Consider the following 27,452-nt stretch of genomic DNA (forward strand, 5'->3'; position numbering starts at 1 on the left):
TCTATTGACCGGTAGGGTCAGAATAAACCAACACTTTGCAATATCTCAAGATCCTGTAATATGAGCCATCAGTAATGTCCCATCTCATGTAATTTCTAATTTATATTTCTCAGTCACCCTATGCCCAAAAGGGACACAAAGTGACCCTAGACACAAGAGTTATTAGTGACGCTGCGGCACAGGAGTACCCCTCATCCTTTCAAAGTCTCTGTTTGTCACGGGTCATTCCGTTACAGTCATCATCCGGCAGCGGCCGTTTCATTCTTCTCTGGGTCTCCGATGGCACAGGAGAGCACCGGGTGGCGGCAGGAGGGGGGGGGGGGCGGTGTTTATCGATCCACCTCCTCAGGAGATCACAGCCAGCAATGTATCGTAGTAGTATAGCAAGGTCATAGAACATAGAAGCCTACCCTCGCTGTGTGTGTTAACAAAACGTTTTAATGGAACACACATTAACGCACAAAAAACATAAAAGCGTTAAGACGTTCTATTTCTATTCTCTTTCAATGAGCAGTAATATGCCCCAACTGCACTATTTCTGACAACCACTTTACAAAGACCATTCACACTGAGAAGCTCGATTACCTACTTTACTTTTTTATTGTATATTATGTGCATCATAGTGCCATTCAAAATAAATGTATTATGCATTACTGTACGTTGCATTATAACACACGTTTTCAATGCTAATGCACATAGAGAAGTATGAATGGGCATCAAAAGTTCAGTCCCCCTAAAATGGATACGTAAAGAGGTTGTAAACCTCAGACATGAAATGTGTACTTGTCTCAACTAAGCGCACTCCTTCACGGACGTACACCTGGAGTGACGTAAGCAGGCGCCGAGGACGCCGCTGGCTGTTTGTATTACTGCATGTTTTTATTCACTTTATGTAAGCGCAGGTTTTTTCTTAATAAATCCCCCCTGAGTTTTACATACTTCACGATTGGAGCCTCCTTGCTCTCTCTCTCTTTCTCCCCTACTCTGGACCGGAGTTTATATTAGGGACTGACCCAGGAGAATTACCATTGAAGTGAGACTGGTGGGAAGACACTCTGGCTGCAAGAAGGTGGATGTGACTAAGGATATCTCTGATGCTTTATTTTCTTGGCAATGAGGTGAGAGTTTTGGGAGCCCGTGTATGGATATGACCATTCATCTATCTGTTATTCACATTTATCTAGCCTAGCGGATATACAGCTCATCTTCACCCCTTTTGGCAGCCTGACACTGCAATTTTTTGGGACACTTATTATGCATTCACCCGCTTCACATTTATTTGATTTATGTACACTTTAAACAGTGTTGCACTCTTGATTGAGCTACACTCATCACCGTCCCCTTTTTTGGATCACGTGTAGATTTTGCACAAAATCCCTTATTCTAGTTTCAATAGAGCACCCCCCTAATACTAACCTGAGACCCTTCTCTGTCCAGCGATGTCCACGAGTCCCTTAGCCATCCTAGACTCTCCCTCCGTTGGCTCCTGCGGATGTCAAAGTCAGTTAGCCAATCGGGAGAGAGAGGGGGCAGGGCTGATTGGCAGCTCGGTGTCTGAATGGACACAGCTCGGCTCAAGTGCCCCATAGCAAGCTGCTTGCTTTGGGGGCACTGGATAGGAGGGAGGGGCCAGGAGCAGCGAAGAGGGACCCGAGAAGAGGAGGATCTGGGCTGCTCTTTGCAAAACCACTACACAGAGGAGGTAAGAATAACATGTTTAATATTTTTATTTTTTTAAACAAGATTTTACAATCACTTTAAGGTAGAGTGACTTCAGTACAGCCAAAGATGGCTGGTTTTTGCTGAACGGATACATCTTTGTTCTATCTATGGCCCGCTTCCGGCTGGGTTCACACTAGTACCAATTGTATGAGGGTTTCCCCGCATTCAATTCGCATGTCGGGAGATTGTGACTGGCTCGGTTCACACAGCTCCGGGATGGCTGCGGAGCGGTTTGCAGGAGAGTCCTGTGCGTCCACTGGTGCGTTTCAGGTCCGAATTCAGCCAAAAATTCGGACCTGAAACGATGAACAGGGACGCACTGGACCCCTGCTGTGAGACACTCCGCACAACAGTATGAACCTAGCCTAAAGGTTTCTCTCCTTTAAGATTTTTAAACGAGGACACACAATATGCACACTCTCTGTATCTGGACACATTGGGGCGGATTTACTAAAGGAAAATACAGTAGTACCTTGGATTATGAGCATAATTTGTTCCAGAAGCATGCTTGTAATCCAAAGCACTTGTATATCGAAGTGAGTATCCCCATAGGAATCAATGGAAACTCAGATAATTTGTTACAGTGTCACTGCTAGTATATGCAGTACCACATGTGTCCAGAGGTGGGGTAGCGCTGGAGACACTCAGAAACACACAGAGACGCTCGGAGATCACACTGAGCCCCACGGAGACACTCTGGAACCGAGTGTCTCCAAGGTGTCTCCGAGTGTCTCCGACGCCCCCCCTCTGGCCAAATGCGGTACTGCACAACCCAGAGGCTTGAATCCTGCTCGTCTTGCGAGACAACACTCGCAAATCAAGTCAGCATCAAAAAAATTAATAAAAAAAACAGCTTGTGTTGCGAAACTCTCGTAAACCGCATTACTCTCAATCTGAGGTTTTGCTGTAGAGTGTAGACTCAGTCCTTTGCAAGTGCAATACCCAATCACAAGCAAGAAAACAGCATTTTTACTTACACATGATTGGATGATGGAAGTTACCAGAAACTCCCCTGATTTACTTAGCTCTGGCGCAACTGGCCTTGCAAAGTGTACAGAATATTTGCCTTTAGTAAATCAACCCCCGTGTTTCAATAATATCTGCCAGTATCATATGAATAATTTGTATACCACAACATAAAAACCAATGAAAAATTGCTGTACGCCCTTATGTTAGAGTCCCCAGAGTTCTCCCTTACAGTAAAGGGGAACTCTGTGGACTCTGATGTAAGGGGGGCTCTTGTGATTAACTTCCAGTCTCATGGCAATCTGGATCTGTGGACTGTCCCTTTAACATTACCTTCTATTTGTAGGGTGATAACATTTATCATTACAAGGATCCTCACCTCCAAAGTCTGCGACCACAGCATGTCCATCTTCATAGAGCAAGATGTTATGGCTGAAACAAAAATAATAAGTTACATATGTTGTGCCTTAAAAAGGATCACAAATCATAAATAAATCTAAAATTCTAGCTGTTGTTATACTAAAAGTTTGAATTTAATAAGCCAGTGTTCAGGTAAAAGTTCCCATCCATCTCTTCAGGTCAGACTGCATGACATCACACCCTGCATACTCTCTTATTAAGGATAACCCACCAATAACAGGGCACAGTGGCGACAATTGATGGCACAGTGGTGACAATTGATGGCCACAATTGATGGGCACAGTGGCGACAATTGATGGGCACAGTGGCAACAATTAATGGGCACAGTGGCTGCATTTAATGGCACAGTGGCGACAATTGATGGCACAGTGGTGACAATTGATGGGCACAGTGGCGACAATTGATGGGCACATTGGCAACAATTGATGGCACAGTGGCAACAATTGATGGCACAGTGGCGACAATTGATGGCACAGTGGCAACAATTGATGGGCACAGTGGCTGCGTTTGATGGCACAGTGGCGACAATTGATGGCACAGTGGTGACAATTGACAGCACAGTGGTGACAATTGATGGGCACAATGGCTGCGTTTGATGGCACAGTGGCGACAATTGATGGCACAGTGGTGACAAATGATGGCCACAGTGGCGACAATTGATGGGTACAGTGGCAACAATTGATGGGCACAGTGGCTGCGTTTGATGGCATAGTGGTGACAATTGATGGGCACAGTGGCGACAATTTATGGGCACAGTGGCAACAATTGATGGGCACAGTGGCTGCATTTGATGGCACAGTGGCGACAATTGATGGCACAGTGGTGACAATTGAAGGGCACAGTGGCAACAATTGATGAACACAGTGGAAACAATTGATGGGCACAGTGGCTGCGTTTGATGGCACAGTGGCGACAATTGATGGCACAGTGGTGACAATTGATGGGCACAGTGGCGACAATTGATGGCACAGTGGCAACAATTGATGGGCACAGTGGCTGCGTTTGATGGCACAGTGGCTGCGTTTGATGGCACAGTGGCGACAATTGATGGGCACAGTGGCGACAATTGATGGGCACAGTGGCAACAATTGATGGGCACAGTGGCAACAATTGATGGGCACAGTGGCGACAATTGATCGCACAGTGGCGACAATTGAAGGGCACAGTGGCAACAATTGATGAACACAGTGGAAACAATTGATGGGCACAGTGGCTGCGTTTGATGGCACAGTGGCGACAATTGATCGCACAGTGGCGACAATTGATCGCACAGTGGCGACAATTGAAGGTCACAGTGGCGACAATTGAAGGTCACAGTGGCAACAATTGATGGGCACAGTGGCTGCGTTTGATGGCACAGTGGCAACAATTGATGGGCACAGTGGTAACAATTGATGGGCACAGTAGCTGCGTTTGATGGCACAGTGGCGACAATTGATCGCACAGTGGCGACAATTGATGGGCACAGTGGCTGCGTTTGATGGGCACAGTGAGTCTGCAAAAAAAAAAAAAAAATGAGCACCAGCCGCCACTGGCACTGACTGTCTTTGAAATTGCCCCAGCCCCTGTTCAAATCCAATCCGGGGACAAAACCGGGGACAGACTTGGTTGGTGGACAGTGTCCTCAATCCGGGGACTGTCCCCGGAAACCGGGGATGTCTGGTCACCCTAGCCCAGGCACACCTGGCACACCCTGTGTGCACGCCTATGATTGCTGCACTGGAGACATCGGAGTCCACATTTTTGTGCCAACAGAATGGAAATGATCTTCACGTAAACTGTTATAAATAAAAATAAGAACTTACGGAACACACGTGATAGTTTCCTTTAAAAAACACACAAATGTAAACCATAAACAACTTACCTAAACCTAATTAGTTAGGACAGTAATTCTTTTAATCTCTAAAACAGCAAATTCATGAATTACAAATACAGAACGGAATGCAAACAAAACCATCTTGTCCCAAGGCTGCATTCTATATTTTCACATCTCTTCCCCTCAACAGCAATACACAGAGGAATAGATAGAAAGGACTTATTTGCAATTGTATGCAGCCATTAGGACATTTATATTTGGGGGGGGGGGGTAAAAAAAAATATCTGAAAAGAAGGGGTGTAAAATCTGAATTTTTACATGGTCAAAAAAACTCTTCATTTAAACAGTACTGTCTTATCTGAAATCTGATTATGCAAATGTCTTTCAAATCAATGTGTGCGAGAGTATTTCCAGCGCTGTGATATGTAAAATGATTCATTTTATTACAAGCCTTTGAAGTCATGGTAACAGAAATCTTAATAAACGGAGAAGATTTTCGGCTCTCACTTCATCCAAATAAACCACATTGCAGCTCTTTTTGTGAGTTTTAAAGCTGAATACCAGACAGTAAAATACAGCTAAACAACAGCTAAATACAAAGATAAAATACATAGGGCTAGATTCATAAAGCCAGCCGTAAGTTTGTGCAGGCGTAGCGTATCTGAGATACGCTACGCCGCCGTAACTTAGTGAGGCTGGGGCTTGATTCACAAAGAACCTGCGCCCTAAGTTACGGCGGCGTAGCCTACATCTGCCGGCGTAAGCGCGCCAAATTCAAATTCTGAAGAGGTGGGCGTGTTTTATTCAAATAAAACATGACCCCACGTAAATTACGTTTCTCACGAATGGCGCATGCGCCGTCCGTGAACGTATCCCAGTGCGCATGCTCCTAATCACGTCGCAAATAGTCAATGCTTTCGACGTGGACGTAATTTATGCAAAGCCCTATTCGCGAAGGACTTACGCAAGCGACGTAAAAATTTCAAAATTCAACGCGGGAACGACGTCCATACTTAACATTGGCTATGCCTCATATAGCAGGAGTAACGTTACGCCGGAAAAAGCCTTACGCAAACGACGTAAAAAAATCCGCCGGGCGCACGTACGTTTCTGAATCGGCGTATCCAGGTCATTTGCATATTCTACGCTGAAATCGACGGCAGCGCCACCTAGCGGCCAGCGTAAATATGCACCCTAAGATACGACGGTGTAAGAGACTTACGCCAGTCGGATCTTAGCCTAATTACGGCGTATCTTGCTTTCTGAATACAGAAAGAAGATACGCCGGCGCAGCTTTGAATTTACGGAGCGTAGCTATTGATACGCCGGCGTAAATTCTTGCTGATTCTAGCCCACACTGTAAACGGGAGAACTTTCACCGGCTCAAAGATTTCTGCCCATTCAGTCCTGACATTTGCACAGCTCTGCTGCACAGCACAGCCCTGTCTGGCAAACTGAGAGCCCTCAGCTGCAGTTAAAATGGTTGTAAATGCTCAAGTTTTTTTCTTTTACCTTCATGCATTCATAAAAACCTGTGTGCGGCAGCACCCCCTAATACTTACCTGAGCCCGACTTCAATCCAGTGATGTGCACGAGAGCCTTGGCCATCTCAGGTCTCTCCCTCCTCATTGGCTGAGACAACAGTGGTAGCAATTGGCTCCCGCTACTTTCAATCGCAGCCAGTAAGCCAATGAGGATAAAGCAGGGGTGGGGCCGGGCGCAGTAGGTGTGTAAATGGGCACATGGAGCAGCGGCTCGGGAGCGAGCCTGCTCAGGTGCACCCATAGCAAGCGGCTTGCTATGGGGGTACTAGGCAGGAAGGAGAGGCCTGGAGTGCCGGTGGGGGACCCAAAAAGAGGAGGATCGTGACTGCTCTGTGCAAAACCACTGCACAGAGCAGGTAAGTATGACATGTTTGTTATTTAAAAAACAAACCGTAAGGGGCGTGGCTTGGCACGCGGCGGGGATGGCGGCTTACTGAGACAGCTCCTCAGCACACGCGGCCCGTTGGCAGCTTATACCCGACTGACGGCTCCCTAATGCCTGGCAGGAAGACTTATTCTACTTCCCTCTCTCGCCCGCGGCGCAGCACGATGCCTTCCTCAGCTAAAAACATCGCTGATCTCTTTAAACCGAGATCAGCGGGACGCGGCGCTGCTGACAGATCCAAGATGGCGTCGATCCACCACGAGGATTTTAGCGATGACTCGCAATCCGCGCCGGAGCGCTTAACAGGGGGTACGTCTAACCCCGACCATCCGCTGACACTTGCAGATATGTTCGTGATAGCAGCGGACATTAAGGCTACCTTCTCAGCTGCCCTTACTGATCTTAAGACGAGCATGCTGGTGCTCAATGAGAAGATGGCGGCCACGGAAACTGCAGGGAAGCGCCGAGACAGGGCGATTCAGAGGATTGAGAAGGTTAATATGGTTCATGCCCAGCACTTTATAGATATGAACCATCACCTTGAGGACTTGGACAACAGGGTGAGGAGGTGTAATGTACGTGTGAGGGGCATCCCTAAATGGGTGGACTCTAATCAGATCGTTACCACCTTAAGAAGTGTCTTTAACAGCCTGCTCGAGAGGCAGGAGGATGCTGAGATACACTTCATGAGGCCACACAGAGCGCTCAGACCTTGAGGACCTGACTCTGCTCCCCCCGAGGGATATAATTTGTTGTTTGGAGAGCTACGGGCTGAAAGAGGAAATTATGCGCAAGGCTAGACGGAATGACAACATTGTTTTTAATGGCTCTACCATCATGCTGTTCCAGGACCTTTCTCAAATAACTTTGCGGAACAGGAGGGCCCTGCGCCCCCTCCTGGAGAAATTGCGGGAAAGAGATCTCCGGTACACCTGGCGCTTCCCTTTCGCCTTGAATGTTTCCCACAATGGCCACCAATTTACACTGCACACTCCCGCTGATCTCCCGTAGTTCTGTGAAGCCCTGGACCTGTGTGAAATTGAATTGCCTGATTGGTACGCGGAATTTCTACACCCCCTGCCGACTCGGAGTCCCCCGGATTCTCCACTTTCCACGCCGGATAAGAGACCGACGAAGAAGTCCAAACAGGGTCGGGGGGGAGGACCGAAACTTGATACCCCGAGACACCAAGCTGACGCTTCAAGAGACCGGGCTGCGGACTGACCGCGAATTGAGGTTTACCACACTGACTGAGGCCTGTCCCCCGGTATGTTTCCCCTTTTGTTTGGCGAACCCCTGATTCCCCCCCTTGCTTCCCTGTAGCTCTGTACGCCATCTTACCCGGCGGCTGCTGCAAAGTCCCGCATTAAAACTTGCACAGGCCCCATGGTATGTTTATGGGGTGTCGGTGTTTCAAGCCTCTTGCTCTACGCTATACCCAGCCCTGGACGTGGCTCCTTTTCACCTCATGGGTACCTTCTTCAACCTATCACATGGCCTATCTGTGTTTTTGTGTTTTGCTCTTTGGCCGGATCAATAATGCCGCTGTGATATGTGGTTGACATAATTGACTGCGGGCACCATGGTTCAACAGCCTTCATGGTCCTATCTGCTTTTGCTATAGGGGCTGCGGGGAGGGGGGTTTGTTACTTGTTTATTTGGGAAAGGGGTTAAATGCTGGTTTCTCTACAATGTTCTTCCTTGCATACCTCATTTGTTTGTTTATGTGTTGGTCGGGTATATACCATATGCATGCTTAATAACTTTGATTCTAGCCATTAGGGTTGTTTTTTTACAAGAAACCCACTTCAGGACCCATCATGTCCCCAAGCTGTCCAATATGCACTTCCCCGAGGTGTTCCACGCGACCAATAACGATTCTAAATCAAAGGGGGTGTCAATTTTGATAAGCAGAGATGCCCCCTTTTGGGTCTCGGACCAGTTAAGTGACCCAGAGGGCAGATTCCTTTTTGTCAGGGGTACATACGGTACCTCCCCATTGACTCTGGCAAACGTATATTTCCCTAACAAGGCTCACAGTTCATTTTGTCAGAAGGTGGTTAGGGAACTTAGTGGGTTCACTAGGGGTTGTCTCATTTTGGGGGGGGGGACTTTAATGTACCCCTGAATCCCCTAGTGAACACCTCTAATGGACGGTCATGTATTTCCTATAAAATTCTCAAGCGCCTTAAACTGATGCTACAATCTCTTCAACTCGTTGACAAGTGGCGATTCTCACATCCGGAGGGACGTGACTTCACTCACTTTTCGGTCCCGCATGCGAGATATTCGAGATTGGACTATCTCTTTGTCTCTCAGCGGGACATTACGAAGGTGACGGGGGCGCACATAGGCATACAGACGTTCTCAGATCATCCGGTGTCGCTGTCTGTGGACCTGGTTAACCCTTCACGATGCTCACGTACCTGGAGGCTTAACGCCTCTCTCCTAACTGACCCGACGACCCTCCCCTCTCTAACTGACTGCCTGACCGAGTTTTTTAAACTTAATGCTGTCCCGGGGGCGGACCCACTCTCGGTTTGGGAGGCCCATAAATGCTCCGTTAGGGGGGTCTTGATCTTTAGAATGAATCTTTGTAAATAGTATAATGCCTTGTACCCACGATTGGAAATTCCGAAGAAAAAAGTCAGATGGAATTTTTTCATCAGATATTTCGACCGTGTGTGGGCCCCATCGGACTTTTTTTCTGTCGGAGTTTAGAAATAGAACATGTTTTTTTTTTTCTATGGAAATTCCGATCGTCTGTGTGGGACTCCGACAGGGGAAAAAAACATGCATGCTCAGAATCAAGTTGACGCATGCTCGGAAGCATTGAATGGAAAATTCCATCAGATTTTATCCTATCGGAAATTCCGATTGTGTGTACAAGGCATTAGAAGCTCTTTCCCATAAAGTTTTATTCGTAATGCACATTTCCCCCCTCTTTTGGCACTAGCAACAGGATGTCCAACAGACTTTCTGATAAACTCTGCTGCTATAATGTCATTTGGAATTAAATATATTGGCTTTAATACCTCTTTAATGCCTCTGCCTACCGCCTGCTCTAGATGTAATTGTAGCATCCTCCCTCCCATCACAAAGAAATATGATTATCACAGGGCTGTACAATGTTACCAATAACACGCTTTAATTCTACAAAAACCTTCTGGGGACATAAAATGATTCACACGTGGAACTTTATGGCTCGCGAAGTGTCCCAGAGCGAGTGCTACTGCTTAGCCAGTACATAATCTAAAAGAGAATATAAAACAAATGTGCTTTCTAAGCTCGGGAAACAATCAAGACTATAAAAGGCTAAATGATACAGCAAATAAAGTCTGAGGAATGGAAAAATGTTAATTGTTCTGATGGCCGGAATTGATCCATGCAGAATCAGAAGGTTAAGAATATTTCGAAAAAGAAAAAAAATGTCGGTGTTCAGACCACGGACGCATGACAAATGAAAATTGTGTCACTGTTTGCTCTGCACGCTTGCATGAGAACTGGGAAATTTCTTATTAGGGGAAACAGTCGGGTGAGGAGCACAAATTATTTTTAGGTAATGGTTTTTCCCATGAAGAAGAGAGTTTAAAATTCCTCCAACCGAGAACTCTGCAAATAAGCAACCCCCGGGATTTCTGGATGGGAAGGCGCTCTATTCTAAAAAATATAAATAGCTTGTAGAAAAATCGAACGGTTCGCCCAGAGTTTATTGAATGCATTTTTTTAAAGTGAGGCTACAGCAGGACTAGGGATGTATCAAACGTCCTTGCTTATGTTTTAGGAAGTAGACTCATCTCGGGTCAGTCCACCCTATACTGCATTGTAACAGAAATAATAATTCAAGTTATAAAAAAAGAGCTTATAATTAAAGCAAATGTAGATCAAAAAGAGCTATCAAGAAATATTCTTGGCACACATTAAATTTGTATTAAAAATAAGCTCTCCCTGACCTCTTTAGCTGCAGTCTCTATGGAGTAATTCATCCTCAGTTTACAGCAAAAACATTGAAGATGTTCAGCTTGTCTAAGCCCCACACCCCACTCTGCTTCCACTTCCATACGTGCCCATAAGTGACTCAGCAGCTCTGTTTACCTTGCTCCCTATCCATAGCCCCCCCAAGTAGTGTTTTAGCAGCTCATCTCCCTCTGCTTACTGTAGCTGCTCTTTGTTCCCTCTCACAAAGTTTAGGCTGCTGAGTCACTGGTATGAATGCTAGGAGGGGGAGGCCAGATGAGCTGAGCTGTTGAGCCCCTGTAGGGATGGCGGCGGAGGGTGAGATGAGCTGGTGAGTCAGATAGGAGAGGGGGAAGAGTGTTGCTGAGCTTCGGCTCCAGGGTGGAGGCAAATCAAACTGAGCTGCTGAGCCTCCACTGGGAAGGGAGAGATGGGTAAACCGATTTCCTGAGGTCCTGCTAGGAGGGGAGAGCAGGGTAAGCTGATTTCTTAAGTCCCTGCTGGGAGGCGAAAGCAGGATAAGTTGATTTCCTGAGTCTCCCTGGGAGGGGAGAGCAGGGTAAGCTGATTTTCTGAGGCCCTGCTGGGAGGGGAGAGCAGGGTAAGACAATTTGCTGAATCCCCGCTGGGAGGGGTGAGCAGAGTAAGCTGATTTCCTGAGTTTCTGCTGGGAGGGGAGAGCAGGGAAAGCCAATCTGCTGAGCCCCTGCTGGGAGGGGAGAGCAGGGTAAGCTGAATTCCTGAGCCCCTGCTAGGAGAAGAAAGCAGGGTAAGCTGATTTCCTGAGTCCCCCTGGGAGGGGAAAGCAGGGTAAGCTAATTTCCTGAGTCCCTGCTGGGGAGCGGAGAGCAAGGTGATTTCCTGAGTCGCCCTGGGAGAGGAGAGCAGGTTAAGCTGGGGAGGGGAGAGCAGGCTGATTTCCTGAGTCCCCTTGGGAGGGGAGAGCAGGGTAAGCTGATTTCCTGAGTCCCTGCTGGGAAGCTGAGAGCGAGGTGTTTTCCTGAGTCCACCTGGGAGGGGAGAGCAGGGTAAGCTGATTTCCTGAGCCCCTGCTGGGAGGGTAGAGCAGGGTAAGCTGGTTTCCCGAGTCCCTGCTGGGGAGGGGAGAGCAGGGTAAGCTGATTGCCTGATCTCCTGCTGGGAGGAGAGAGCAGGGTAAGCTGATTTCCTGAGTCCCCCTGGGAGGGCAGAGCAGGGTAAACTGATTTCCTGAGCCCCTGCTGGAAGGGAAGAGCAGGGTAAGCTGGTTTCCTGAGTCCCTGCTGGGGAGGGGAGAGCAGGGTAAGCTGGTATCCTGAGCTCCTGGTGGGAGGGGAGAGCAGAGTAAGCTGATTTCCTGAGCTCCTGCTGGGAGGGTAGAAAAGGGTAAGCTGGTTTCCTGAGTACCCCTGGGAGGGGAGAGCAGGGTAAGCTGGTTTCCTGAGTCCCTGCTAGGGAGGGGAGAGCAGGGTAAGCTGATATCCTGAGCTCCTGCTGGGAGGGGAGAGCAGGGTAAGCTGATTTCCTGAGCTCCTGCTGGGAGGGTAGACCAGGGTAAACTGATTTCCTGAGTCCCTGCTGGGGAGGGGAGAGCAGGGTAAGCTGATTTCCTGAGCTCCTGCTGGGAGAGGAGAGCAGGGTAAGCTGATTTCCTGAGTCCGTCTGGGAGGGCAAAGCAGGGTAAGCTGATTTCCTGAGTCCCTGCTTGGAGGGGAGAGCAGGGTAAGCTGATTTCCTGAGCTCCTGCTGGAAGGGGAGAGCAGGGAAGTTGGTTTCCTGAGTCTCTGATAAATCAATGCAAGAGCTGTAAGCACAGAACCCACCAAGCCCTAAAACATAACTTGTATTCATACACAGCTAAAATAACTGTAGCAAGGTACCACTTTCTATATGGTTAAGAGACTACCGTTGGTGGATAAAGAAGGAACTCAGCTCCCTCCGGAGGCCAATTGTATTATAGCCACCTCCGTTGATGTTTGACCCTGTCTTATTTCTTTTGATAAAGTAAACACTTACCATCTGGTTAAGCATAAACTTCGGTGGAGTTCCATCCTTTATCACTGAACAGGTGACCAGTGAAAGGTAACAACATTAACTGCATTGCATTATTATATGTTACCATTGTGGTCCCCAACTATCCAGTGGGTTCCACAATTGTTGGGGTTACCCAGTTGTGCCAAGGTAGGGTTTGAGCCAAACTCTGGCGTTGATAGGCAGAATGTAGACCCACAACTTACCACAACTTACCAGCAGCTCCTTCAGTGCTACATAAAATATGTTGGAAAACATTCCAAAATGATGAACCTGCAGGTGGATGCAGGGGATGAAAAATCTGGTAGGAGTATTCAAATGAGGTTTTCCATGAAGAGAAACATTCCCTTACTTATGTCCAAAAACTGGTCATACTAATGAGTGCCTCCCACACCTGGCTATTGTTCAATTTTACCCTGCATCTCCTGATAATATAAAGCACACGAAAAAGTGAGCATCCCAACCCCAAAACTCAACATGTTTCACCCATAAAAGGGCTTCAACAGGAGTGAAAAAAGCGTTGGAACTGTGATCAAACACAAAACAACATGTGCCTGCTTAGTTTTTATTGGGAGTTTATCCCTACTAGGGAGACTCATTCCTCTTGTGGTCTTGATGACCTTTGCCATTGAACAGAAACCGGAGTTGAGGGGTAATCTTCCATAGGGGACAAATGTTCTAGTCCTCTTGCGTCTTCAAGACAGGAAGTGAGGGGGTCAACCTCCCTCCTGGATGCCGCAAAAAATAGGGGGTTTAACACTTTCCTACACTAAGCAATTTAGGTATGTCGTTTACGTTAGGCTTTTTCGGCGTAAGGTTACTCCTGCTATTAGGAGGCGCAGCCAATGTTAAGTATGGACGTCGTTCCCGTTTTGAATTTTGAATTTTTTACGTCATTTGCGTAAGTTGTTCGCTAATAGGGCTGGACGTTATTTACGTTCACGTCGAAACCAATACGTCATTGCGGCGTACTTGGGAGCAATGCACACTGGGATATGTACACGGACGGCGCATGCGCCGTTCGTAAAAAACGTCAATCACGTCAGGTCATCATACATTAACATAAAACACGCCCCCTCATCCACATTTTAATTACGCGCGCTTACGCCGGCCCCATTTACGCTACGCCGCCGTAACTTAGAAGGCAAGTGCTTTGTGAATACAGCACTTGCCTCTCTAACTTACGGCGGCGTAGCATAAAGACGGTACGCTGCGCCGCCGTAACTATGCGCGCCCCTACCTGAATCTAGCCCCATGTGCGTGTAAAGGCAGGCGTCCCAATACTTTTGGTAATATAGTGTATATGTAATAGGTAAATATATTTCGGGAGATTGAATTTCTGTTGTGGTCTCTTTGCGGAGGATTGGTGGGTTGTGCCTCTGAGATGGAACAGCTATGAACGGGTTCTAAGAAATGTCACCAAGCCCAGTTTACTTGTAATCCTTGATAATTACGTCAAACAATTAGCAAGTATGATCAGAATATAACACATCAAAATAAAAGTGTTCATATTTTCTGATTGCTCCATTATGCTTTGTGACTTCATTCTATATGGCCTCCCCCCACACTTGCAACTAATTGGGATGCAAACCATTCTTGCAACTTTTTATATTGTGTGATGTAGCTCGGCAGATTGAAATCAGAAACAGTGACATAATTAGGCATTAAGTTTTAATTAAGGGAATGTTTAACCCAACTGCCACTTGAGCTTTCAATTTAGAAATAATTAATTGCCTATATCATGTATATGTAAAAGTCTTATTCCAGACAGTGGGAGATAATTAACCTCCACCCGGTAATAAGGAACATATGCAATTAGCACAAGGAAGGTATGCTCTGTTTGCTGGGTGTATTTGTCTTATAAAAGCAATTACATACAATGTTCAGGAATATCTGAATAACTCAAGGCGATATCCTTTGGCTACAGGTTGGTAAATCTCGGCGTAGGATAATGAGCTCCTCCAAGTGTCGGGGGGCTTATTATTGCATCCTTACTAACCCCTTTATAACGCCTGCGCAACTGATGCTTGAAGTAGTGCTATCACCTATTATCATAAATACAGTTATAACTATTTGTCAAGTAGAACTGTTGGTACATTTGTTTTTGTGCAAATAAGGCAAAAAAATAATGTTTTTCTATTTCCTCAACAGGTTAATTGTTAGTTATAAGTAAAAATAGAGTGAAAATAACTTATTATGACCACTAGATGAAGCAGAAGTTTACAGGAATAAATCCTCAGCGCTCTCTAGTGGCCATAATGTGGTATGTTCCTGAATGATTCTATTTTTTTTTTAATACATGATTTACATTTGACAGATTGAGGAAAGTGAAGAACATTAACCACTTAACCCCCGGACCATATTGCTGGTCAAAGACCAGAGCACTTTTTGCGATTCGGCACTGCGTCGCTTTAACTGACAATTGCGCGGTCGTGCGACGTGGCTCCCAAACAAAATTGGCGTCCTTTTTTTCCCACAAATAGAGCTTTCTTTTGGTGGTATTTGATCACCTCTGCGGTTTTTAGTTTTTGCGCTATAAACAAAAATAGAGCGACAATTTTGAAAAAAAATGAATATTTTTAACTTTTTGCTATAATAAATATCTCCCAAAAATATATAAAAAAAAAAAATTTCCTCAGTTTAGGCCGATACGTATTCTTCTACATATTTTCCGTAAAAAAAAAAATCGCAAAAGGCATTTATTGATTGGTTTGCGCAAAAGTTATAGCGTTTACAAAATAGGGGGTATTTTTATGGCATTTTTTTTTTTTTTATTACTAGTTATTACTAGTAATGGCAGCGATCAGCAATTTTTTTTCGGTACTGCGACATTATGGCGGACACTTCGGACACATTTTTGGGACCATTGGCATTTTTATAGCTATCAGTGCTATAAAAATGCATTGGATTACTATAAAAATGCCACTGGCAGGGAAGGGGTTCACACTAGGGGGCGGGGAAGGGGTTAAGTATGTTCCCTGGGTGTGTTCTTACTGTGGGGGGGGTGGCCTCACAAGGGGAAATGACCAATCTTCTGTTTATACATTGTATGAACAGAAGATCAGCATTTCTCTCCCTGACAGGACCGGGAGCTGTGTGGTCCCCGCTCTGTAACGAGCGATCGCATGTGCCCGGCGGCGATCGGGCAGCCGGAAACGCGCATGGGAGTCGGGGCCTGCGCGAGAGCTGACATATAGCTATGTGCTCTCGCGCAGGGGAGCCGACCTGCCACCGTAAAATGACGGCGGCTGGTCAGCAAGTAGTTAAAAAAGGAAAAAAATTAAATATAAATGTTTTTTTTTTTTGCACAGAACAAATGTACCAGCAGTTTCACTGGGCGAATACTGTAATTAAAAAAAACACTCTGAAGCATATGTAAAAAAAAGGAACATTTGTATTTTTTTTTGGTCACTGTATGTTATATTTGCTTTGGAAAGTGTGATTTGTTATATTTGTTTGATAGGGAAAAAAAACTGGGGTGAATCGCCCATGAGTCTAAGGCTGCATTCACACCTGAGCGTAGGGCGTTCGGTCGTTTTTTCGGGCGTTTTTTTCTGCGCGTATTCATGCTAATATGCGCGTTTGCATACAGCGTTGTCCGACGTTTTTGTACTTAGACGTTTTTTTTTTAGCCAATAGGAAAAACTATCATCTTTTCATCACTTGTTGCTATGTTGGTAGATTTTTTTAATCTTCTGCATGGGCGACAAGTTCTATTGACAAAACGCCCGTAGCAAACGCTTGTTGTCGCGCAATACGCGCGTATCTGGCGTTTTACATTGATTTCAATGGAAAACCAAAAACGCTCAAATACGCGCATATCGCGCGTATTGCGCGACAAAAAAGGGTCCGGAACTTCTTTTGACTACAGGCGATGCGCGTCAGGCGCATCAGCGTGCAGATGTGAACCATGCCCATAGCCTTACATGTATTTTGGTCCCTCTGGCGTTTGTGCGCGTCGCGCTACAGGCGACAAAACGCCAAGGTGTGAATGGGCTCTTAGGCTGCGCCGTCCCTTCAAAATTAAACAAGAAAAAAAATGTGACTTTGTTGCAGCCAATTAATAACAACAATGTATATAAAAGAACACATTTTATTTATAAAAATAATCTAAAAACTGAATGATAAAAGCTCTAGTCTTTATACATGCGAAATTGTGCACCCTCATAACATGAGCATTGACAAAGTGCCTTGTGTAGTCACCTTCCCCACTATCCCCTCATTAAAAAGCGAAATGTATTGGGGGTTTTGTGGCTGAACAAATTTTGCTTGATAAGTATTGATGTTTCATATGCCCATGTTGTGAGTGTTGGAAAAGCAACAGCAATCTGCTTATATGCTGTGACTGTGTATATGCATTATAGCTGTCTATGCCAGCAGGTGGCGCTGTAGAATAATAGTGTATGAGCTATGGCAGTGGTTCTTAAAGCGGTTGTAAACCTGCATATACATTATTATTATTTTTTTACACCTGCAAGGCAAAAGCCATAATGAGCTAGTATGCACCGCATATTAGTTCATTATGAAATACTTACCTCTGAACGAGGTGTAGGGAACTTACCTGGTCCACGCCGAGCCGAGCGTGTCTTCCGGGTATCGCCGCTCCAGCGCTGTGATTGGCTGGAGCATGTGCGCGGGAGATTTCATTCAAGCAAAAATGCTGTTTTTTTAGTTTTCCTTGCAAGTGATTGGGTATTCTTTGCAATGTGAAGCTTTACCTCCATAGGTGTGCACAGCCTATTGCATTAAGGTGTGCACTAGACATGTGGAGATTGAAAAAATTTGTTTCGTTTTTATTTCATTTCGATTAGTTTAGTTAAATTTGTTTCATTAGTTTTAATACATTTTCAGAATAAATTTTGTTTATTCAATTTCGAATCGATTTCCAATAGTTTTCGAATTTCCAAAAAGAATAGAAAATATAGAAATAAAATAGGATTTTTTTTTCTATTCTATTCCTTTATTTTCTATTCTATTTTATTCTCTTGAATTCTCTCTAGAAATTTAAAACTTGAATTCTAAAAGTATTCGAAAACTATTTGAATTCGAATTTCGTCCGATTTTTGATTTATTTTTTACGTTTTTTTAGATTTTTGATTTAAATTACAGTACTGTAAATCTGTTGGAATTTGGAAAGCTATTAGAGCCCACAGGTTCTAATCAGGAAGCCTATTGCTCTAATAGGCACTTCCAAAACATCCCCACCACTGTAATTCAGATGGCCGGCGCTCACTTGAATAGAGGGCGGCAGTGGCGACAACAGATAGGGCTCTTTCACACGGAGCGGATCCGTATTGATCCGCCCTGTGTGTTTATCTGTCTGCTCAGCGGGGATCATCCGTAAATCCCCGCTGAGCTGTCGGCGGACAGGGCGGTCCCCGCACACTGTGCAGAGACCGCCCTGTCTTTCCTCCGCTCTCCCCTATGGGAAATCGGATGAATACGGACCGTGTGTCCGTATTCATCCGATCCGTTCCGCCAGACGGAAGAAAAATAGGGTTTTCTTCCGTCTGAAAAAGCGGATCTTTGCAGAGGCGGATCTTTACGAACGTTAGCGGATACATCATCCACTAACGTCTGCAATCTCATAGGGTAGCATTACAGTTCCGTAAACAGACTTGTAAAAAACGGACCGTTCGCCAGCCCGTGTGAAAGGGCCCATAGGCTCATGCAATGCATGAATCTATCTCTTGGAGATTGACAGGTGCAGGAGAGAGGGGGCGGCGCTGCCACTGCCTCAGTGGCTCCTTTATGTTTCTGGGACTTGAACTTTTTTTTCTCTTTTAAATTTGTGCACTTTATATGTTTTGTATTTGTGTATTTATACTTTAATTGAGTGCAGTACTTGTTTACCACTTATAACATTTTAATTTGTTCTTTTATATACATTTTTACGTAATTTTTTGGGGCTGCAACAAAGTCCCATGGGAGACATTTATTTTCTTGTTTGATAAGTGGGAAAAAATACCTGTTGATCCTGCTAGAAATCCACTAAGCTGATAACTTCCTGTGAACATTGTCACCCTAGTACAGGAAATGGCAGAATCAGCAGGAAAAAAAAAATGATACACTATAAAAGAAAAAAAAACTGTCAAATTAAAAAACAAGGTAAACATACAGAAAATTTTAGTTTTTCAAATGCCTGCTTGCAGTGTTTATCATTTCCATGAATCATTTGTATTCTCTTGCAATGCGACTTTGAACTTACTAGAAAAATTGATTAGTCAAATCACTAGCAGAGCCTCCCTACTTCCTTGCGTGTCATAGTCCTCTCTCCTGGGCAGATTTTTGTTGAAATAATTGGTGTGGTGACCGGGTCTCATTAATGCTTTGAGATCCCTGTGCTAGGAGTCAATCGAAAATGTGAACCTATAGGGTATGATGGGCTATACAAGCTCCTAAGGGTCAGAGAAGCAGCTTTCCAATATTCTGGACCTATTCTTGTACCAACAAATTGCCTCCTATTTTATGTTGGTTCACAGAAAATAACAGCCAGTGAAAAAAGAAATATTGAATACATAACCTTACAGTATAATAATAATATATATAATAATAAAATAACCACCAAATACAAAATAAAAAGCACCAATTAAAAAATAAATAAAATAACCTATCCTAAATACAACCCCAAAAAAAAATTTATTATTTTTTTCTTGCAAGTTTCACTTAGGCCTCGTACACATGACCGAACATGTCTGCTGAAACTGGTCCGCAGACCAGTTTCCGCGGACATGTCCAACCGTGTGTAGGGCCTACCGGACCGGATTCCTGGGCTAGCAGACAGGTTTCCAACGGACAAAACTTTCTTAGCATGCTAAGAAGCTTGTCAGTATGACTCATCGGACATGTCCGCTGGTTATGACTTATAACCAGCGGCCCGAAATCCCGCGCATGCGTCGAATTGATTCGACGCATGCGTGGAAGCATTGAACTTCCGTGTCAGAGAACGTCGGTGTCGAATACATCACCGCGTTCTCTGTCCGCGGGGATTTTGGTCTGATGGTGTGTACACACATCAGACCAAAACCTCCCAGCAGACATGTCCGATGAAAACGGTCCGCGGACCGTTTTCATCGGACATGTCTCCTCGTGTGTACGGGGCCTAAGGGTAAAATCAGTAAGATCTTTTTTTTGCAAAATATTTCACTTATTTCTACTGCCCATTAGTGGTCTGTTTAAGTCCCTTTGACTCACCAAACTCACCAATAGAGACACAGACACCTGGCAGGGTTTCTAACCTTTCTCCTCCTATACAAAACAAAATAAACATTGTTGGCTAGAGTTCTGCTTTAAAGGGGTTGTAAAGAAAAACATTTTTTTTTCATAATAAGCATCCTTTACCTGCAGACATTCCTCTTTTCACTTCTTCATTGTTCGTTTTTGCTCAGAAGTTGCTCTATTTCTTCTCTGTTCTGTTCACTTCCTGCTTGTCTGATTGTTACTGACCACCGTGATGGGAGGGTTTACTGCGGTGGTCAGTGACGTGCTTACCCCCTCCTGGGAACTACATCTGTGCGGCAGGACGCTCTCTACGTGTCAGAGACTTCAAGGAGGTGTGAATTACTGGGCGTGCCGCAATGCATACTGGGAAATGTAGTTCTTACATGAACGAGCGCCGCAAACCAGGAAGTGAATGAGAGAACAGAAAGTAGAATGCCGGAGGTGATATAGATGAAGGAATTTAATAGGTATTTACTCGTTTTTTTAACAGAATCATTACACTATTCTATCTGTCTACCTTGCAGACATAAATTTTAGGCAAAACATTTTTTTCGTTTACAACTCCTTTAAGTTTTCTAGTACAATCTTTCAGATGTCAGAAGGTCCAATGCAAGCCGTTAGGAGGGTGAATGGAGCTATGCAAGGGAGATGTGATTGGATAGGTCAGATTGTTGGCTTTCATGCTCCTACAGCTCCACGCTCTTAATTGGTTCATTATATTGCATACTTTAAACAATTTATACGTTTCCGCTCACTGGTCCCCGCTGTGTTCTGGGAGCCGTGTGTTTCCCAGAACACAATGGGAGGGACGGGAAGTGACGCACTACCCGCAGGTCCCCGCAGAGTGGACTCCCGGAAGTGGGTGGTCTTAGACAGGTATCTGCTCCCCCCTCCCCCCTGAAAGGTGTCAAATGTGACACCGGACACCCTTCAGTTCTCCCATATAGAGGAGTTTATCTCCCAAGGTTGAGACACTAGGTTCTTTTATTCAATTAACAGGTTAGGACCCACTAATTCAGGGGAACTATGTCGCAGTAAGTGGGCTTAGCACTATATGACCATATAGTGTGACCAAACCCCGTATTTTTGAATATGTTCAGGTGTTTTTAACTAGCCTTGCAGGATAAATGTCATTTTTGCATGTGTGCGCTATAATCTGTTTTGTACCGGAGGAGGGAGGGTTCCATTGAGCGAAGTTACACTTTAGGGTGGAGCTCCGCTTTAAAACAGAAAACAAGCACTAAATTGGAGGCGTTGCCCAAAGAAACCTCAGCCTCAGGAAATAACCACTGATTAGATAATATGCCCTCTCTCCTCCCAGGACTTAGCAGTCACCTTTCCTTTATCTGATAGCTAGCCCGTTGAATGAATATTATTATAGATGTATGTTAAACATTCAGACATGAAATATGAACAAAGCATATCCCTCTATAGTGTGTATTTGTCTCAATCCAGTGCACTAAGTGTAATCTCTGTCTGCTGCCTCCTTCCTCTGCTATCTGCATGAGTCACTCCTGACACCAAGATAAAAATGGTGAAGGGGAGGGCACAGCCTGTGATTGACAACCTCAGCTCTGTTCCTGTGTACTGTGTGAAGGGAATGTGTTCCTTCCCCCCAATCAGCTCTCACCGACTGTGACATCAGCTCTCCACCCCCTGCTTTTCAGAGCTGAGAGACCCTGTATAAACTCTGCAATTTCATTGGATGTAGGGGGAAGATGGTGCCAGATAAACAGGTGCAACATATGTAGGAGGATTTGTATACTTCACTGGGTATATGTACGGGTTTACAACTTCTTTAACTGCACATCATTCAAGAACTAATGAATTTTGGATTTCAAACAATTTTTTTTTTTTTTATACATAATGCATAAAATATATCTTTATAATAGCTGTGCAGCAAAGTTGTGTTTTTTTTTTGTATGATTTATGGCTCTTAGAAACAGGTAATCAGAATTCTTGCTTCAGGTTTCCAAGAGACACTGGGGCAGATCCACAAAGATCTGCACCGGCGCAGCGTATCTAAGATACACTACGCCGCCATAACTTACTTGGCTTCGGTTTGAATCCTCAATGAATTCGCACCATAAGTTATGGCGGCGTAGTGTATTTCTCGCGGTGTAAGGGCGCGGAATTCAAATGCGGCGGGTAGGGGGCGTGTTTCATTTAAATAAACGAACGAACTGCGCATGCGCCGTCCCTAAAATTTCCCGCCGTGCATTGCGCTAAATGACGTCGCAAGGACGTCATTGGTTTTGACGTGAACGTAAATGGCGTCCAGCCCCATTCACGGACGACTTACGCAAACAACGTAAATTTTTACAAAATGAGACGCGGGAACGACGGCCATACTTAACATTGAGTACGCCACCATATAGCAGCTTTAACTATACGCCAGAAAAAGCTGAACGGAAACGACGTAAAAGAATGCGATGGCCGCGCGTACGTTCGTGGATCGTCGGAAAAAGCTCATTTGCATACTCGACGCGGATTACGATGGGAACGGCACCTAGCGGCCGCCGAAAAATTGCATCTTAGATCAGACGGCGTACGAAGACGTACGCCTGTCGGATCTAACCCAGATGCCGTCGTATCTTGTTTTGAGGATTCAAAACAAAGATATGACGCGGGAATTTTGAAATTACGCCGGCGTATCAATAGATACGCCGGCGTAATTTCTTTGTGGATCTACCCCAAAGAGTTCAACCTAATTAATCGTTATGGGCAACACGTTCTTGCACAGAAATGGAGTTCCATCTCCTCAGCCACCAAATGTCATCAGACTGCCCAAAATCTGCCCAAAAATATAGACCCGGCGGTTGTGGGCCAATAATTCCAGTTCTTGGTAAGAATTGTTAGATACGATTTATTGGCTCATTTACCAAATGGTTCGGGGGACTGTCCTTGTTGGCTAAAGGCAACCAAAGACAGAACCTGATTGGTTGCTGTGAAGAAATACAGACAGATCATATATCAATTGTGTACAGAGGCAGAAGTATGGTGTCACAATACCTGTTGAGGTCCCGGTGAATGATGGGGTAGGTCAGGTTGTGGAGGTACTCCATGCCTTTGGCGACATCCACAGCAATAATCAGCTTTGACTGCAAGTCTAGATTTCTGGAAAAAAAAACATTTTTATAACATTCATTGATGTCACTTGTGCATCCTGCAAAAAGATTTAAGGCACCAACAGCACTCTATATCTAAAACATGGACTGGGGGGGAGACAGTGGGCAGGGCTTAAAGGGTCACCAAAGGAAACATTTTTCTTTTGCTGAAATGACTGTTTACAGGGTATAGAGACATAAAAGTTAACTGATTCCTTTTAAAAATGATTACAAATAGATAAAAAATCAATCATATAATGTGCCTGTAGGTTAGTTTCACTTTTAAACTGTTTTCATGTTCCTGTGAACTAGAGAGACACACAGAACAAAAACAAACAAATCCAGGGCAGTGTTTTGTTTTTAAAATGAATCTGATTGGTTCTGTTAAGTTTTAGACACACAGTAATGACAGCTTAGACCACCGTGAAAAGCTCCCAGTACTGTGGTTATAAGGAAACAGACAACCAGGAAGTGTGGAGATCACAGCAGAATTACAGCCACTTCAAAGCAAAAACGAACAATAAGGACATGAAACCAGTACTGCAGTAAGGTAAAGGAAGCTATTTAGCTAAAAAAAAAAAAATTCCTTTAGTGACCCTTTAAGGTATGGACCAGGGAACAGCCGTCGTATTTTACGTCGTTTACGTAGTAGTACATGAATAGGGATGGGCGTAGGTTACGCAACGTTGTAGGCAGTGATTTGACGTATCTTATGGAGTATTTTCGACATGATTCTGAGCATGCGCACTGGGATGCGTCCACGGAAGTGATCCTTTAACCATAATCTAAATCCAAAACTTTGTTAAAACTCCTGTCAGAAGTAAAAAAAAAAATCTGTGTCCTATTGGAGAGATTTCCCTTCATATCCACTTCTGTAAACACAGCAGGAAATGAGAAGAAATCCCATCTTAGGGGTTTTGTACTTACGAGTATAATTCGTTCCAGGAGAATGCTCGTATTCCAAAGTACTCGCATATCAAAGCAAGTTTCCCCATTGAAATCAATAGAAACAAAAATAATTTGTTCCGTATTGACTTCAATGGCATGCAATACCGCATGTGGCCAGAGGTGGGGGGGGCGCTGGAGAGCCTCGGAAACACATGGAAAGAGCTGAGGGCAGCTCAGCTGACCACCTTGGCAAACCTCGGAAAGGCTTGGAAACTCTCGGCTCCGACGCCCCCACCTCAGGTCAAATGCGGTACTGCACACCACTTTGGCCTGAAACCTGCACGTTTTGCGAGACAACACTCGCAAACCGAGTTAGGATTTTCAAAAATACAGCGCTCGTTTTGGGAAGTGCTCGTTAACAGCGTTACTGGCAATGTGAGGTTCCACTGTACTGTATTTACTCCACCCGGACAGCGACTCAACTATACGCAAAAAGATAGTAACTGGGGTGCAGAAAAATGACAGCAGATGCTCTGGACTGATGAAAATTTGGCTGTGGCAGGAGGCCGTTTCTTGGAGACGGACTGAAGAGCGGTACAATAAAGAGTGGGGTAGATTCAGGTACATTTGCGCATTTTTTGCGGAGGCGCAGGGCAAAGTTTTTCCCCTTCGCCCCCGCAAATTTTCTGCGCTACCCGCGATTCACGGAGCAGTAGCTCCGTAAATTGCGTGGGCGCTCCGGCAAAATGCCCGGCGTAAGCGCGCGCAATTTAAATGATCCCGTAGGGGGCGGGAATCATTTAAATTAGGCGCATTCCCACGCCGATCGTAGAGCGCATGCTCCGTCGGGAAACTTTCCCGACGTGCATTGCGGCAAATGACGTCGCAAGGACGTAATTTGCTTCAAAGTGAACGTGAATGGCGTCCAGCGCCATTCACGTTTCACTTACGCAAACTACGTAAAGTTCAAATTTCACGACGCGGGAACGACGGGTATACATAACATTGGCTGCCCCTGCTAATAGCAGGGGCAGCCTTACGCGAAAACCGCCGTACGCAAACGACGTAAACTGCGTACGCAGGGCTCGCGTAACGTTGTGAATCGGCGTTAGTATGCAATTTGCATACTATACACTGAGCACAACGGGAACGCCACCTAGCGGCCATCGCAAGAATGCAGCCTAAGATTTGCGGGCATAAGAGCCTTATGCCACGCATATCTTAGGCTGCAGTCGGCGTAACAAGGTTCCTGAATCAGGAGCATTCGTTACGCCGGCACAAGTAAGCAATTGCGCTGCGTAACTATGGTTACGCAGGCGCAATTGCTCTCTGAATCCGGGCCAGTGTCTGCAGGAAATAGTGAAGCATGGTGGAGGTTCCTTGCACGCTTTAGGCTCCATTTCTGCAAATGGAGCTGAAGATTTGGTCAGGATCAATGCTGTCCTTATCCAATGCTTATCCATCATGCCATACCATCAGGAAGGAGTGTGATTCATCCCAAATTTATTCTGCAGTAGGACAACAACCCCAAACATACAGCCAATGCCAATAAGAACTATCATCAGCATAAAGAAGAACAAGTAGTCCTGAAAGTGATGGTTTGGCCCCCATAGAGCCCTGATCTCAGCATCATGAAGTCTGTCTGGGATTACATGAAGAGACAGAAGGATTTGAGGCAGTCGACATCCACACAAGATCTGTGGTTATTTCTCCAAGATGTTTGGAACAACCTACCTGCCGCATTTCAATAAAAACTGCAAGTTATGCCCTGTACACACGAGCGGAATTCCCATCGGAAAAAAGTTGGATGTTTGGAATTCTACTCAAGCTTGGCTTGCATACACACGGTCACACAAAAGTTGTCTGAACTTTTAAAAAGTTAAGAACGCGGTGACGTACAACACTACGACGAGGCGAGAAAAAGAAGTTCAATGCTTCCGAGCATGCGTCGAATTGTTTTCCGAGCATGCGTGTTGTTTTTTTTGCACATTGGAAAAGCATACAGACGATCAGATTTTCTGATAGGAATTTTTTCCGTTGGGAAAATTGAGAACGTGCTCTTAATCTTTTGCTGGTGGGAATTCCGACAGCAAAAGTCTGATTGAGCCTACACACGGTCGGAATTTCCGACGAAAAGCTCCCATCTGACTTTTTCTGTCGGGAATTCCGTTTGTGTGTACCTAGAATAATTGATGCCAATTTGAAGGCAAAGGGTGGTCACCCCAATTATTGATTTGATTTGGATTTCTCTTCTGTTCATTTACTTTTTACTTTACATTTTGTTAATTGCTAAAAATAAAATATTAACACTTCTATTTCTGAAAGCATTCTTCATTTACAGGATTTTTAGACACCTCCTGTAACGGAATAGCCAGTGATACCCAGAGACTTTTGAAGGATGCGGGGTACTCCTGTGCCAGCTTCACTAATGACTCTTGTGTCTAGGGTCATCCTATGTCCAATAGGGGCATAGGATGACTGAGAAATGATATCTCGGATTACATGAGATGGGACAGTAATCATAATTCATGTATTGCAGGATATCTTGAAATATCCTTCTGAACACAACAGGTCAATAGAGTGTCTCCTTCAATGTGGAACATAGACTGTTGAGGTGCTAATTAAGTCTACCTGGCTGTAATGATAAAAGCTTGCTGTGATTGCATTCTATTGTCTATTGTGCTAATTAAGTCTGGCTTCTGAAGGACCTCTCATTGTGTGATGCTAATGACACTGTGTTGTGTGAAAGTTCTATTGATGATAATATGTGTTGTGACTTAAAGCGGGGGTTCACCCAAAAATCAACTTTCTGCCAATAGATCCAGCATACTGCTGACATCTGCAGTATGCTGTTTTTTTTTTTTTTGGTACTTATCGTTTTATCAGCCGTTGTTATCCGGCTCCGAGCGGGGATTCCTTCCGTGTATAGGCGTTCCTAAGCCAAGCGGAGTTGATTGACGGGCTGCTAAAGCGCATCACGCCTTCCGAAAATACCCAAAGTGACGTTCGAGTGTTTAGGGCGCCTGCGCAGTCAGCTCTACACGGCAGGGGCAGGCGCTGTAAACACTCGAGTGTCACTTTGGGTATTTTTGGAAGGCGTGACGCGCTTTAGCAGCCCGTTATTCAAATCCGCTTGGCTTAGGAACGCCTATTCCCCAGAGGAATCCCCGCTCGGAGCCGGATAACAACGCTGATAAAACGATAAGTACCAACAAAAAAAAACAGCATACTGCAGATGTCAGCAGTATGCTGGATCTAATGGCAGAAAGTTGATTTTTGGGTGAATCTCCGCTTTAACACCCTCTAAAGGTCAGACGTCTGACTCATATTCACTAAAGGGATGTGGATTATGTAGCAGGTGGGAATAGCTTATCGCGGAGTCAGACAGTCTGTCTAAGATGTGGATTGAGGGGGAC

General features: G+C 45.0%; 1 protein-coding gene across 1 annotated transcript in view; it reads right to left on the minus strand.

The window, feature by feature from the left end:
* The window catches only part of TNNI3K (TNNI3 interacting kinase), a 313,510-nt gene that overhangs the window by 172,630 nt on the left and 113,428 nt on the right, over nucleotides 1-27,452 (minus strand). Inside the window, exons 17-18 of the mRNA XM_040360696.1 lie at nucleotides 23,054-23,158; nucleotides 3,068-3,120 (exon numbers count right to left, since the gene is read on the minus strand). Of these exons, the coding sequence (XP_040216630.1) occupies nucleotides 3,068-3,120; nucleotides 23,054-23,158 (158 nt within the window). The remainder of the gene's footprint in view (nucleotides 1-3,067; nucleotides 3,121-23,053; nucleotides 23,159-27,452) is intronic.

The sequence above is a fragment of the Rana temporaria genome, chromosome 7 (assembly GCF_905171775.1).
Source record: "Rana temporaria chromosome 7, aRanTem1.1, whole genome shotgun sequence".
Taxonomy (NCBI): Eukaryota; Metazoa; Chordata; class Amphibia; order Anura; family Ranidae; genus Rana; species Rana temporaria.